General features: G+C 38.1%; 1 protein-coding gene across 2 annotated transcripts; it reads right to left on the bottom strand.

Moving 5' to 3' along the window:
• Nucleotides 1–656: 656 nt before the first annotated feature.
• LOC143878537 (N2,N2-dimethylguanosine tRNA methyltransferase) lies at nt 657–14,925 on the bottom strand. 2 transcript variants are annotated; one of them, XM_077380810.1, is made up of 6 exons: nt 14,069–14,925; nt 3,576–3,776; nt 3,388–3,487; nt 2,455–2,658; nt 1,893–1,955; nt 657–1,093 (listed from the first exon to the last, which is right to left on the bottom strand). In XM_077380810.1, the coding sequence occupies exons 1-6, from the start codon at nt 14,734–14,736 to the stop codon at nt 989–991; spliced, it is 1,341 nt and encodes a 446-aa protein (XP_077236925.1). In that variant the 5' UTR covers nt 14,737–14,925; the 3' UTR covers nt 657–988. The 2 variants fall into 2 exon arrangements, with proteins under 2 accessions (XP_077236925.1, XP_077236926.1); XM_077380811.1 differs by having other exon boundaries at nt 3,576–3,702; nt 14,069–14,205.
• Between the last annotated feature and the right edge of the window lie 1,341 nt (nt 14,926–16,266).

Genomic DNA, 16,266 nt, shown 5'->3' on the forward strand with positions numbered 1-16,266 from the left:
GAAAAGCTCAATTTTTAAGTAGTGTTTTTTTTTCGCATCGTTCTGCAGGATTTCTTTTGCTCCCACTCCCGCCCTGTCAGGTATCTCCCTCTTTTCCCTCTTTGTCCATCTCTCACAATTGGGCCAACAAATATTCCATGGAATAATTTTTCACATGCCCTTTAGAGAGACCACCATGCAATCTTCATTAGAATTTGATTCTAACGATCTATCCTAGGTCTTAGATTGTACAAGTGTCCCTGATTGAGATCGTTGATTTTGTGAGGAGCATGAGGGGACCCACTTGGTCCTGGTCCCCATGTTGATGCACATTCCATGACTTCTCTATATCTGCTTTACAAAGAAGGATTCTTTCCCAGGAGAAATTATATGATGTCCGACCGTCAAAATAAAGGGTGGAGAGAGACAAACTCTCTCTCCCTTGATTTTTAATCCAAGGGAAAGCACTGTTTTTTACTTTTCCATTGTTCAAAAACCAAGGCAGCAGGTTTTGTCTCCTTCCGCCCTTTACATTTTGACGGCCGGGCATCATATAATTTCTCCTTTCCCAGATACATTACAATGACATAACTGATTTATAAAAACCAACTCCTACAATCATTTATTTGATAAACTATGAAAATTCAGAAGAAATTTTAAATGCCTGCAAATTGGGATTGAGAAAACCTCATTTCATTTGGGAGAGACACTAAATTAGGATTGCCAATCTCACAACTTACCCTCTGATTAAGCAATCCTAAATTTTTCCACCAATTTGAACCTGGGACATATCGGATAGTCCCAAATATGCCAGTGGAAAGACAACTCCGAGCCACAATGTTGATTTTGTACTCTTATCTGCAGTTGTGAGGTCAAAACTTTTCGGCCTGCAAGGCCAAATCTGCACACTTTTGATCACTCAAGCCTTGTGAAGGCAAGGGTCACATTACCATGAGACAAATGGTTGTGTTCAATACAAACATAGACGCGAATGTCTCTGGAGTGGCTTTTAGCACTGTTGGAGATCCGTTGCAATTTGAATACACACAGCCATGGGGCAATTTGTCTTGATTGCATTAGATGCAATGTGTGATCTGCTAGCAACATATCCTTCCTGAAATCAATTAACAGAAATGAACATAGTAACTGGTTCCATAAACTCAGTCAGACTCAAGCATGACCAGATTCTATTGTATGTTAAGAAACATTTATATCTAGATTATAGCATCAACCACATTGCAAACATTATAGTGTACAGTAGGGCCCTGTTTGTTTTGGATTTTGAGAACCAATTGTGAGTTCAAAACTGATTATTGGACTCAAATTTACATTTAATTTTGAGTCCAATAATCAGTTTTGAAATTGCAATTGGTTCTCAAAATCCATGACAGACTGGGCCTAAATATGTAATATGAATTTTCCAAATCATAACATCGAAGTTATGAAATGCATCTGTATACATGCTCAAATCTAGGATGAACACCTTGTTCAGTCCAAATTAGTTTTGAGGACTTTGATATGGGTTGACCACATCTGTAAACCAAGATTAAAATAAAATTTTATGACCTACATTTCGAGCATTTAGCATTTATTGAATGGGGCTGCTACTTGCACCCTTTGTTTTAGTGGATTACACCCCCGCTATTTTAAAATTTCTTGGCTGAACAATTCCCAATTAGCCTTTTGTGCCAAAGAAAGAGTTTGAATAATGGAGAGTTTAAATAAAAGAAAGAGTTTAAATAATGAAAGTATCAAGGCCCTTTCTGTATTATGGAGATTACCATGCCAGATTATTATAATGAGAACGAAAGCATTTGCTTGTATAAATTTATGACTGCTCTACTCTGTAAGCATGTTGATAGGATTCCATTTAATATTCTCTCACTAAGAAACATAGATGAATAGATTATTACATTGTGTAAGGTGCTGATCATGGTCCTGAGTGGAGGAGAGTTTATTTTTGCACGGCTAGCTACCTGTTGATCACAAGCAAACAAATTGGATTTAGCAATATTTCAATTAAAAGACAATGCAAGTTCAAAACACTAAACCATGTCTGGCTGCCAGGAATTTTTTTCATGATAAATTGGTCTCTTCAAATGGTGAGAGGGGTAGGGCAGTGGGAGGAGAGAGATTTGAGAGGGCACGATTGAGATGAGCGTGTGAAGAGGCTAAAAATCAGGAAAAAGTAGACCCGATTTTGAGTAGAAATTTTTGTTTCCTGAAAAAGTAGACCCGATTTTGAGTAGAAATTTTTGTTTCCTGATTTTTAGCCACTTCTCATCACTTGGAGACACAAGTTTCCTGTTTTTAGTTTCCTGATTTTTAGCCACTTCACCCTCATCTCCACTTGGAGACACCGATTTATCATGAAAAGAAATTCATGGTAGCCAAACGTGCCCTAAAGGTAAACAAGAAACTTTTTTTCTGATGAATCAATGAGCTAGAGATAAGAAAATGAAATAGCATAAAAACCTCATCTAGCTTTATGTAACCAAATGGCAGTTCAGGGTCACTTTCATCGATCATTTGTTTCAAAAGCTTTTCAATATTCATGCTTGCAGTCCCAGCACATGCCCATCCCCATTGTTCAGCTAATTTTAACATTTCAGTAACATAAACAGCATTATGAAGCGGTCCAGTCCAAAGGGGTCCTGACACAACCAGTGAACGGGAAACCTATACAGAAGCAACAGAAAATTAGAGACAAAACTAAGAAACATTAACAAATTATCAAATTTTGAGTAGACCCATCTCCATTAGATGTCATGGCATATCAAATTGAAAGATTTGCTAAACTGCATAATGGAAATAGGAAGCAATCATTAAACACAAATTCCACCATTCCACACCTAGGGCCCAAATTGCTAAAGAGGGAAAGCCTCAATGTCATCTACATAAACATTTCAATTAAAAAATTCATTTTCAGGTGTAGTTGCAATGCCTATACAAGTTTTGGTAAGACAGTCACACATCAGAGATTGAGCACACCAAGACAGCATGTTAAAAAAAGATTAAAAAAACTTTCAAAATACACATTGACATTTATGTTTATCTAGTTCTGTTTAGGTACTTTTCTCCAAAGGAATTGTCCTTTAAAATGAATGAATTGCCTTTGAAATATCTGAAATCAAAAAGTGGAAAATGTGTCGTCATGTCTAGAGACCTGACTGTTAACAAACACTCCTAAAGTCACAACATAAGAGAAAAGGGCCAAGCTAGAAAGTAGGACAGGTATATTAGAACCATCCAAATGCTTGGCCATGGACACTCGAGTGAAATCCTGGACATAAATTTAGCATGTTGTCAAGAGTTAGACAATTCAATATTTTAGCTACCAGAAATGGACATGAAACAAAGATAATGCTTATACAATCTACAAACATAACTGAAAGAACAAAGCCAAACCTTTCCATTGCTGCACGGGCAACAAATCTGCCCAAGTTCATCAAAGGCGAACTCTTGTGAACTTCCACAATCATTGCAGTAACTGATGAAACCATAGTTCCTATAGAGAATATGAGGATACCATATAATGTCAGCCACAAAATGCACCAACTAAACTATTAAAATAGTTCAAATATTTTGAGATTCACCTATTTACAGGAAGCTTCCCACGATTGACCCGGAGCATCACTCTGAAAACGGGCCCGTGGTATGAATAGTAAGAGAACAGTGGTGAAATCTGGTAGCCCAAGGCAACAGCTTCCCGTAGAGCTCCACCTATAAGCATTCGTAAACCAACCTCATTCGAATATGGCATAGGGCGTACGTATGCTCCATATGAAGCTAAAGAACTAGAAAAAGAGAACAGTTGTGAACGTCATAATAAAAGTAACCACGATCCAGACATGGAACTAGACAATACAGGTTTAGTTCAATATAGTTGTCAGATAATAACAAAGCAAATGCCATACATCTGAGCAAAAGATGCTGCAAATAAGTGTCTACATATACCGATAATGTTTTGTGCAAAATAGTAGAATGTTCGCATAGAAGATAATAAAACGGCCCCCATTATAGCCTCCATACCAACCTTTTTTAACTAAAAGATGAAGTTCTGAGAAAGGTGTAATGTTATAGTGCTTTTACTATTCAGACTCCATCAGCATAGAAACATTGATGTCATGCAGGAGTGGGTCACGTGGGATCATATGCCCGTTTCAACAAGGATGGGCGTAGTAGACAATTTACTGAAAAAATAAGCAGTGTTGCTAGGGGTGTCAACTGGCCAAATTACGATAAGGTCCATCCGTGTCCACACACGATCTGCTTGCATCCTTATTGGGTCAGATACTAATCGGGGAATTCCTCGGATTACACCTTTGGTACTTGAATCCAAGTCCATTTGGAATTGGACCATGCAAGATCCAACAAATAAAAAGGAAATCCTCTTTTACTGCCATAACAACAGTTACACAATAAAACTATTTTAGTAACCCTTTCTCTTCCTCCTAAGAGAGAGAGAGAGAGAGCTGCAGACACAGAGTGGCAAGGAGGTCAATGGAGCTTGGTTTACTAGGTTGGAGATGGATGAATAGTCGAGGGAAAAAGAATGGAGTTGAACTGGTGATGGATTATAAGATGTCATGTAAATTTTTTTTTAAAAAAAAGTACTCCTGTGAGTATGCTAAAGCATATAACCCATATAAGGGCATTTTTGAAATTCATCAAATCCTAATCACATGTCAGACATATTAGTGGATCGCGCCTACAGGTTTGGATTCAATCTAAATCCTAATTGGATCCTGAAATGAAAATTTCAAGATTTGCAAATTGAAATTGATGTCCAACCCCATTTCAATGAAATCGCCTGGATCTATTAACACTCGTAGTTGTCGTCGCCTACTACAGAAAAGGGGAAGTAAATGGGCGCCAATGAATATGCTCAAGAGCAAGTGTGATCCAGTGTGGAAGTGGGGATCACGAATTTGAGGAACAGAATCTGGTTTGCAATTTACATAGACAAGAAGAATATGAGAAATCAAGAAGATGAGACAAATCCAACTCGGCTCTCATTCAAAATAAAGTAAAAACTCTATAGGCATTGCCTAAAATCAAACATAATATATTGAACCCTAGAATGTGCTTGCTTTCATAATGGCATCACTAACACGTAATTAGACTCAGAATTCAAGGAAGCATCCAAGAAAAATAAAGAAAACTAAAATTAAAACATGCTGAAAATAAATTTCCGAAGTTGTTCTGCGCTCTTTAAATCAATTACTATATCTTCTGGTCGATGCTTAAATACATCGACGAATGGTTAATCACCTCGATCAATGGATTGAAGCTTCAATCGATGAATCATGTCTTCACTTAACAGAAATAACAGAATTATCCATGAAACCCTTGAGGGGCTAGCCTGCATCATTCTCTACAAGTTGGAGAGAACTCGCCCTTGAGTTTAAATCACCCTTATCCAAAGCTAATCGATAGTCATCGAATAAATCATGACAATGATCTCCAAATCAAAGAACAAATTCGCTCATGGAGTTGCAAATAAGACGATGCAGATATTAGGATTTATTTCCACATTATTTTTATTTCCATGTTATTAGTTTCTAGGATTTTATTTTCCAAGTTTAGTGTTTTAGGGAATTCTTATTTTAGAAGGTTTCTATTTCTTAGGTTGCTTATTTGCCTATATATAGGCCTCTTTACAGCTTATTTTGTAACTTTGATGATTAATTGAATGAATTGAGAGCTTCTCCCCCAGATTTCTATTCTTCCCTTTCTTCTCTTCTCCTCTTCTTCTCCCTAATTTCATCTATTCTTCTGCTTATTTCCGTCCCATCTTCAGGTTATTTCGTCTCTTCTTCCCCTATTCTTCTAATTCTATCCCCTTTCGTCTATTTCTCTCCCCTTTCCTCAATTTTTCTTCACGGTGCTGTATCATAAGATCTTTGTGACGAGAACACTTTGGTGGTAGCTCAAGTAGTAACTCCTCAAGAACAATGTACGAAAATCATCCTCGATTGGGTGTTCAATTTCCAGCATCTTAATTACACTAGCATTGCCTATAGTTGCATGGATCGAATCGTCATTGAAATTAAATCGTAGCGTGACAAAAGATCCTCTAATAGCAAACCGTTCACACTTGTCCAGTTGTCCCCATACGACTCCTCATCTTCATATTCACAGTCATCTTCTCCTTCAACTTCAATATCGTCATAGGTTGCTGCGATCTTGTCGTATGATTCTTCTTTCTCATAGTAATCATCATTTTCATATAAATCATAAATAGCTGGAGAATCTTCATAAGAGATTTCCTCCTTGTAATATTCATCAACATAGTGCTATTCAAAAAAAAAAAAAAAATATATATATATATATATATAGAGAGAGAGAGAGACAATAGAGTTCCTAAGGTGTCACCTCATATAGCTTATATGAGGTGGCGCTTAAACACATAAGGGGCCCACTTTGTTTGGATGATCCAAAGCATTCATATGATAGGCCCTCACATAGATAGGGTGTGCCCAAAAAATCGACTTCATAGGATCATCCTAACCCTTCCATTTGTGGAGGTTGAAATGGATGGGTATAAACCTCCATAAATCTGCCCATTTTTAACCTCCATAAATGGAAGGGTTAGGATGATCCTATGGACCTGATTTTTTGTAGGCACCATATCCATCTATGGGCCTTTCAAATGAGTGGTTTCGATCACCCCAAAAATGTGGGCCCCTTATGTTTTGTGAGCGCCACCTCATATAAGCTATATGAGGTGACACCTTAGGAACTCTATTCTCATATATATATATATATATATATATATATATATATATATATATATATATATATATTCATCAACATAGTTATTGAAAATTGGAAAAAAAAAATCATCTGAGTAATCTTTCATATCTTCAACCAAATCATTTTTGAATTTGCAATGAAAGATGTTGTGATTAACTTAAATTCAAACATATCATATCATAATCTGCCCTAGTACCCAAGAATGTGCTTTTGCTTTTACAATGGCATCGCTTAAATGAAATTAGACTCCTAATTCGCTAAGGAAACATCCGAGAAACAGAAAAAAAACTAAAATAAAAATATGCTAAAATAAGGGGCTAATAAATCCCCCCACCCCCTCTTTACCGGTCGTGAAGCCGACAATCAGTTTATCTGGATCTTTCCTCTCTCTATATCTCTCTTGTGGCTCCCCAAGGTTTAAATGTCGGTTTCGGCCACAATGGAAACCGAAATATTTCGGTTTCGGTGGAAATTTCGGCCGAAATCATGTAAAAATTTGACAAAATTTTTGGTTTCCTTAAAATTTCTACATAGAAGTACAAATTTTTGGTGGAAATTTTGGCCATTTCAGTGGAAATCTTTTATATTTTGGTAGAAATTTTGTAAATAAGGGTGAAAAACGAAATCATGTAAAAATCCGATTCAATGTAATTTCGGTTTCGGTCCAAACCGAAACCGAAATATTTCGGTCGAAATTTCGGATTTCGGCCAAAATTAAAACCATGTGGCTCCCTCCCCTCCCCCCGCCCCAAAAAATAATAATAATAATATCACCTCTCCGGCTCTCCCTCTTCACTGTTACCACCCTGAAACTCAGGAAAGTGCAAAAGAACTAAAGGCTCTTGTTAAAGATAACCATTTTCTTCAACTGGAGCTCATCCACTAATGGATAGCTCTTAGCCATGGCTTTGATCCAGGGGTAAAAATAACCTCCCTAGTCACAAGGAATCAGATTCTAAACAGAGAAATGTGGCAGAGCCCTAAAGAGTAGAAACCTCATGACCAATCTATTAGGTTTAAGTGCATAGCCATTGCGTGTGAAAACCCTCTGCCTGCTCCATCTTTCCATATGAAACCACGATCTTTGACCATCAACTATTATATACCGAGCATAACAAAACCTTGAGATTGGCAAGGTGTTTGCTTGAGAAGATGAACAATGCGAAAGCCCGGTCATAAGTCCCTTTGTTGATTGGTCATATCTAGGGTTGTGAATTTGCTTGTCCTCATGGCGAAGAACCAAGTTGACCAAGTTGTTTTGTTCGTCGGTGCGGAGAGTAGAGGGCCAAGTACCACCTGATCATGTAGCAGATCAACAATTTCATTCACCATACAAATATTCCACATGCACAATATGGATAGAGAATCACAACATCAAAAGACCTGCATCGAGTAGCAGTGTGACATTATCACAGCCATCGAAATGGTTATCCACCACCCCTGAGATCACTTGACGCTAAGAGCAACTCATCAAGATATGATAACTATGCAACGTCTCACACCTATAATTCGATGTGGGTGACTATTCCTCCAACCTCAAATATATAAACTCTTTCCCCTCTATTCTGGTCTTTTCTTTCTCCTCAATTGAAGCTTATTTTAGGAATGGATATGGAGGCTGTTTCTAAGTATAGGCTACCATTCACCTTACTGAGTGATGAAGGAAACAAGATTAGGAAACACAGGGTGGGGGCTGCCTGCTTACCTGTTTAGAATGCTACCAGGGAGACAACCCATGTTCTTGACAGGAATGAAGTGGAAGGCAATGGGCAAAGGAGAGAGAATATGAGAGAGAGAGAGGAGACAACCCTGACAGGAATGGGGTGGAAGGCAATGTGGAAAGGAGAGAGAATATGAGAGAGAAAGAGAGAGGAGACAACCCATGTTCTTGACAGGAATGGGGTGGAAGCAAGGTTTCAAATTTCGACCAAAATCCAAATTTTCAGTCGAAATTTAAGGAATATTGCGAAAAAATTTGGATTTTATTTATTACTTAATATTATCACGAAATTTCAGCCGAAATTACCAAAATTTCGGGGATTTTGTCAAATTTTGGTACAGGATAAAATATTACTTCATTTGATTTCGATATATTTCGTCCGAAATTTCGGTTTCGGTGAGGACCAAAACGCATTACGAAACCGAAATTTAAAACCTTGGGTGGAAGGCAATGGGCAAAGGAGAGAGAATATCAGAGAGAGTAGCTGGTTGTGGGCTTCACTACCAGTAAAAGAAGAGAGAGAGAGAGAGAGAGAGAGAGAGAGAGAGAGGGATATTTTTGGGAGCGAATTCATCAGCACCCTAAAAATAAATTTTCACAGTTGTTCCGTGCTTTCTCTCGATCGATGCGTAGATCTATAGATCAATGCTAGAATACTTCAATCGATGGTTAATCACCTTGATTGATGGATTGGGGCTTTGATCGATGAATCATGTCTTCGACTAGCATAAATCGCAGAATTATTCATGAAAACCATAAGGGGTTTCTTCTTGGCTCAATCCAAATCTTCAGTGGTCTCTCACGGATCATTGCTTGCATCAATGTGGGAGGTAATGATGAAGAGGATTATTTATTTGAGTCAGTTGCTCATCATTTCTGTTTGCTAACAATTGAGACTTAAGGATTGGGACCTGACACTTTAGAGTGCGAAAGCCAAATTGCTAAATCTGTTATCCAAGAACTGCCATGGTAAGCTACTAGTCTAGTCACTTGTCCGTAAACCCAAGGCGAAGAGTGAACGCCAATGACAAAGATCAAGCTTTCCGATGACTGCCCAACCACCAGCTACCTCGACCTGCCAATTAAAGACAACCCCTTAAAAGCAGCTAATGCCCTCTCCATCCTACCCTATATATATATACACATAGGGGGCGAGGTTTCTAAGCTATAGCTCAGATAGCTTATCTGAGCAAGCCAGTATAAATACACCATCTTCTATGTTGTTTGACTCATCCAACCCATTCATTCCATAGCACCTGACATAGATAGGGTGTTCCTAACAAACGATCTCCATAGGATCATCCTAATCATTCGATTTGTAGAAGCACAAAATGGACCCATTTTCTAGACGTCCATTTTAAACCTCAACAAATCAACGCTTACCATGATCCTATGGAGATGATTTCTTAGGGACACCCTATCTATGTTAGGTCCTATAGAATCAACATATAACATAACCCAAACAACATAGCAACATACTGATGCAACCCAAATCCTACGGGCTGATTTGTTTCTATTTTCTTGCATATCATTTAGGCTAGATTTATTTCCATTTTCTTTCATGCCAATTAGGATAGATTTATTTATATTTCCATGGGTGACCAAATAAGGAATTTGTCCATTCTATGCATAGCTAAATAAGGTCATTTAGGATTGAGTTTACTTTTTATATTTAGGTTGCCTTTAATACGAAGGTGGCAATTTTAGATGTTTCTTTTTGCTTGTGTGAGATTCCATTTTTAGAATTCCTCCTAATCTATAGAAGGAGGTGGATGAAACATGTAATGTGACTTTGATTATTGAATGAAATTTGCCTTTAGGCTTTTGAGTTCTTTTGAGAACTTTTGGTTGCTTGGATTAGCACCTGCAGGAATATTTTCTAGTTTCACTCTGAGAAACTCGATTTCGACGGGATCGAAGTAAATCACATCCCCTTCGACGGTGATCGAAGTATTCTATTCTCTGCGACAGTGTTCGAAGGGCCCCCTTTTTCATTTATTTTATCAATCTTGCATCCGCTACTGCGCCACGAAGAGCGTCTAGATTTTTGGACTGCATCACATACCCTATTTATATAAGCTTGCTCAGATAAGCTATCCGAGGCAAGGTTTAAAATTTCGGTTTCTGTAACCGTTTCGGACCCCACCAAAAACCGAAATTTGGTAATTTGGTTCCAAATTCCGGACCCAAATTTCGAAATTTCAGACCGAAATTTTGTAACACTTTTTTTTTTAAATAAATAATGTTATAAAACCGAAATTTCGAACCGAAATCCGAATGGCAAAAAATTGAATTTCGGAAAATTTCGGTCCCCACCGATATCCGAAATTTCGAATTTCAGTCGAAATTTTAAACCATGATCTGAGGTATCGCTCAGAAACCTTTATCTGATATGGAAGCGAGGTTTCTGAGCTATAGCTCATATAGCTTATATATATGAGCTTATATATATAGTTTCTGACCTATTTATTTGAGCTTGCTCAGATAAGCTATCTGAGGTTGCTCAGAAACCTTTATCTGATATATATATATATATATATATATATATATATATATATATATGGCTAATGATCTGAAAAAAAAGTTCAAGACGCAAGTTTATGTTTTCATAAAGGAAAATGATAAATCAGACCTTTATTTACCAAGTCCCACCCACCCCCGCCCTCCCACCCACCCCCCCCCCCCCCCCCCCCCCCCCCCTCCAAAAAAAAAAAAAAGAAAAAGTGATATTATGACTATGGAAAAAGGTCACAGAAGGTTAAATAGGGGTGAATTTACCGTCAGACTTTGCGAACTTAGCTCATCAAGATCCAAGTTAACGCTAGTTGCATTTGATGACTTACCTAAATATTTTCTTTTCTGTTCTTTTCTTTTTTGCATTATTTCCAAAACGAAAGACCAAAACAGACATAACTCCGAAACATTCCAAGTTAGGAGGCAAACAAAAATGTCTTTGAAACAGAATTGACAACTATGATACAACATCATCAACCAGTTCCACATGCAACTAACACTGATATAGGTTGTTTAAAAGTCCCAAGAATAGATCTCAAACTTCAAGGGTTCAAGTAATTTTTAATAATTACAATTTCATCAAATTTTTTTGAATGGTGTTTGATCATCTTCCGCATTCCACCATGAGTTTAGCTGTGTCTTTTTCCCTCTTTTCGTTGTGTGTCTCTCATGAGCATCTCAGTCCTTGGGCCTTGTGTGTTTTTTTTCTTTAATAAATTTTCACCATTCAAAAAAATAAAAGAACTACTCTCAATAGAGAATATTTGGTAAACAAATTACTAGAAAAAGAAAAGAAAATTTCAAAATTCAAAAGACTATCAACTAACAAGAAATTCAATCAAGTCCTTACCAAATTTGGTGCAGTAAAAATGGAAGAAATCATGTATAATGATCCATCCCTATCATGTCATCATGTCTTCAACACTCAGAGCATCCAAATTTCTTATTTTACAATAGCTATAAATCTCCAAACAAACCTACACATCCCAAATTTACTTCACCCGACAGTTGGCACTGAACAAATGAAAAGAAAAGAGTGTTATAAAGAATATCATTGTTGGAGTTATAATACCAACAATCTCACAAGGTGGGCTTTTCAGGACCCATTGGGATCAATGATTCTAATGAGGTGTAGATTAGAGCAGTTCTCAAAGAATCAGGATACTAGATGGCAGTCTCCTTGAGCGATTGATCATGTAGGGAGACTCTCTTAGTGTTATCAGGTGGCTAACAAGGAGTCATGCCTTCCCTTGGAGATTTGCTCATTGATTTGATGAGATTTCAGACTGAGTGGTGAGGTCATCCATCTCTTTCTAGCATGTCAGAAGATCAGCAAATAGTGATGCCGGTATTTTGGCCAGTGCAGGGGTATCCAAGGAGGGCTTAGAGATTTTCAATTATCTCCCTCCTTGAGGGTTTTGTTCTGCTATTTGTGTTCTATTTCAATCTATGCTATCTTGTACTGACCATCTCGGTCGTGGGGCCTCCCGCTTTTTTCTCTACTTAAAATAATCCTTTGCCACTCAAAAAAACAAAAAAATACCAACAACTTCATTGACTACAAAGGATTTAGGTTTAGGGTTTTAAAAGAAAACAAAGATCCCACACCAAGGTGGAGAGCAGGAGAGAAAAATACATAACAGTCTCGATGGTACTATTCCTAAACCAATTTATATAACTGATGACAACAATTTGATCCTCTTGAAAGGAAGCGAAAAGTGAATTCTATAGAACAGACTGCAAAGACATGTATGGTTTTATTTCCTTAACCTGTTTAATATATACTAATACTTCTATCAATTTCTTTCCAAGGTTTGGTTTAGGTGACAACGACCAATAAGAAACAAGAGGACATAATGTTTATGGCAAATCCTTTCTCACCAATTATGTGGACCACATGAAACATAAGTTTTCTCTGACACTGACAGGATGGAGGGATGCTGTCAAAGACATTACTCTCAATGTTTCTATGAGAGACCTACGACAAGTTTATTATAAAGGTATTTCCATGCGGCAATTACCTTGGTATTGGGATTGATTATGAGCTTTTGTATCCCCATCAGAGCATGGGATAGATGGACAAACCCTCCATATCTAACTGGTTAGCTCAGGTTCCACTTTGATGGAAGCAGTAAATAAATCTAGGAACAAAATGATCTCATTTGTTGTGCCAGCTTCGATGGTTGTACAATAGCAAATGAAGATAGGCATAATATTTGATTAAGACAATGGTCACTGGTTAACAGGGGCGGAGGCACATATAGCTTGAGGGCGGCCATGGCCCTCCAATGACTTGCAAAATTCCTTTTATGGTGTATGGTTATGCATGCATGTCTAGCTAGTTTAGTGGCCATCGCCCCCCAATGACCAATGGAGACAAGTGTAAATTAGTCCAGCCCCCCCCCCCAACTGTAAATTCTTGGCTCCGCCCCTGCTGGTTAAGCTCATGCCATTGAGGTGGGAGCACTAGCCTTACAGCTTAGCTCATTTGGAATGTCATTTGGACCAAACTCATGAGGCCATGGGTTCAATCCAGCTACCTCCAATAAAGAAAATTTGTATAAATCAAAGATCTGGGTGAAGAAAAACAGTCCTTGGAACTGGTCTAGCTATACACATGAAAGGCAATTCCTTGATTGATAGATTGGCAAATCAAGGGTTACTTGTGACAATGTAGAAATATGGAACATATGCCTGGTATACAATTATCCTTTCCTTGGGCTTTGAAAGTCTGCGTGAGATAGAAATCCCACATGAAATTGATCCCATTCCCTTTCATCAATCAAATAACAATAGGGGTAGTTTGGAAATACAATTAGTTGGTAAAATTACAATCTAAAATCTTTTTATATTGCAAGTTTTGGCACGAATTGAACCCAAGTTCTAAATATAGCACACACTCAAACTAACCTGAAATTAAGTTACAAAAACGCATTAGCACCCTTAACATTCAAACAAAATTGCAACAATTCACAGATACACACATTCTACTCATTAATTTCCCAAAATATCTACCTATGAAACTTCCAAGAGATTCCAAATTCTACTTACCCTAAACAATCAAAATTCACAGAAAAAAGGGGAAAAAACACCTACTGCTGAGGCCGATGCCCGCCAGACGAATACCCATCAGTGGAAGTAATATAAAGCAACCCATCAATCTTCAGAGCAGAAAATGCAGAACTCATGAAGGAAGAATCACTACCAAATGAATCCACATCAATGAGATCAAAAAAATCCCTATGCAGATAATTATCAACCATAACCCTATTCGCATCCAAATGGGTCACAACCCATCTCAAACTTCCCTCTTCCGAAACCCTAATTTCCCCCGAAAGATTCGAAATGATGGTCTGTCTATACTCTTCATTGGCATCATTCGCCCATACAAAATCGGCTTCGGCCTGTGAAAGGTATCGAAGGGATCGGATTCCGCAGCCACACATGGCGTCTAGAACTCGAAGATTTCCTTTGGATTTCTTGTAGAGAGATGCGGCAAGGATTCCGAGGTCTCGGCCGATGGCGCTTTCGGAGCGGAAGAAGGAATCGCCGGTCTGGAATTCGAGACCCCTTTCTGTTTTCTTCTGATGCTGGTCTTTGTTGTGGTCAAGGTTGGTTTGGAGAGTTAGGATTATTGAAGAGGTTGGATAGGGTTTTTTAGGGTTAGGGTTAGGGTTTTGGGAAGGAGAAAGAGAAGCGAAGGATAGAGAAGAGAAGGATATTGAAAGAGGGAGGGGCATGGCGAGAGAGGAGAGTTTTCTCATCTGTTTGAAATTGTTAAAGCGGGAATGGATTGAATTGAAGCTTTGTAAATGCTGCCACGTGTACTTGTACAGTGCTTCTCTCAGTTGGATTGCAAGAAAACCATTCTGACGGAAGAAAATATTCGTGTGAAAAAATTTTCATCCCGCAATTTAAAGCAAACTGGAATGAATATGGGTTAATTTAGAGAATTAGAGGGATATTAGCCTAGAAAAGAGTAGGGTCAAGATAAGAAATTTTAGAGAAAAAAAATTCTTCAAACTTTTCCAAAAAAAAAACTGGAATCTAACCACGGCCTGATAATTATAAATTCACTGCAGTCCATTTAAATTAAGAGGAATGCTAGCAACACGAGGTTGTAGAACCGCTTGAACTCACGCGGGTTCCTATTGGCTACTAATCCGCCTAGCTGGCCTTATTTAAAGATGCGGAATTCTACTCTTTATTATGAATCCCTACATTGTAGGTTTGGCACTAATTTTTCTACTCGTAAAGTTGCTTTCAATGTTGTGCGATAAATTCTCCCCCAATCAAACCCATATTCATCGCTTGCAAAAGGAATTTTCTCATTCAAGCTAGTTTTAATGGTAAGTTACCTATTGCTAAGGCTCTGTTCACTTGTTTTCCCGGGAAAGGTAAAGAAAAGATTTCCCGAGAATCTGACGTGGCATTAGGAAAAGAAATCCATGGAAACTGTGTAGGAAAAGGTTTCCCGCGCCTGTTCACGTACGCAGGAACTATGCAGGAAAAGGTTTCCCAAGAAACTGCTTGCCCACCTTTTTTCACTTGTTTTCCCGGGAAAGCAAATCCGACCTAAATAGTGGGATTTGGTTTCCCACACTTGTGAAAAAAGAGACATTTCCACATCATTTTTGGCAATTTCCATGTCATTATTTGACATTTTCCACTTAGGCTTGTTACTTTCTCAGGAAAGCAAGTGAACACCAAAATTCTGTCTTGTCAAGGTCTTGTCAAGGAAAAAAGAGGCTGTTTTCCAGGGATTTGCTTTCTCAAGAACGCAAGTGAACAGAGCCTAAGGGAATTCTCTCCGAGAAATCCTCCAAAGCTACTGATACCAAAAACTAAAACTGAATGCAAATGAAAAAGACGACTGAGAGGAACCTAAGTTTAAGATTCTAGAAGACCAAGGAGAAGAAAGACAAACTTTCAGACATGAATCTAATAGTTTGATTGTTTATACAAAATCTATTGGTTTTCATGCACGTTGGTTGATTAAAGAGAAAATGACCCAAAAAAATGGCTTTGATATGACAATGATCTGTTAGAGGGGGAGAGTTGTAAATGACCAATGTAGAGTTTTTTAGACGAGAATGCCCCTAGTGTACGTTTTTCTCTCTCCCTCTCCCTCTCTCTCTCTCCCCTTATCAAATAAAATTACAGGTGATGATTACCTTCAGCTGTAATATTTTGAGAGCCCCAAACCACTTTACACCCACTTCTCTCTCTCTCTCTCCCGCCTCTCTTTCTCTCTCCGGCGTTCTCTCTCCACCTCTCGTTCTCTCTCTTCGGCT

The sequence above is a fragment of the Tasmannia lanceolata genome, unplaced genomic scaffold, assembly GCF_043159265.1.
Source record: "Tasmannia lanceolata isolate RefF3 unplaced genomic scaffold, GAP_Taslan_0.1 ptg000006l, whole genome shotgun sequence".
Lineage (NCBI taxonomy): Eukaryota > Viridiplantae > Streptophyta > Magnoliopsida > Canellales > Winteraceae > Tasmannia > Tasmannia lanceolata.

Coding starts and splice junctions, on each gene's coding strand:
- LOC143878537 (XM_077380810.1), bottom strand. CDS start 14,736: ATGAGAAAACTCTCCTCTCTCGCCATGCCCCTCCCTCTTTCAATATCC. Junction 3,488..3,575: donor GGGAAGCTTCCTGTAAATAG/GTGAATCTCAAA, acceptor TATTCTCTATAG/GAACTATGGTTTCATCAGTT. Junction 2,659..3,387: donor GCCCGTGCAGCAATGGAAAG/GTTTGGCTTTGT, acceptor GCTTCTGTATAG/GTTTCCCGTTCACTGGTTGT.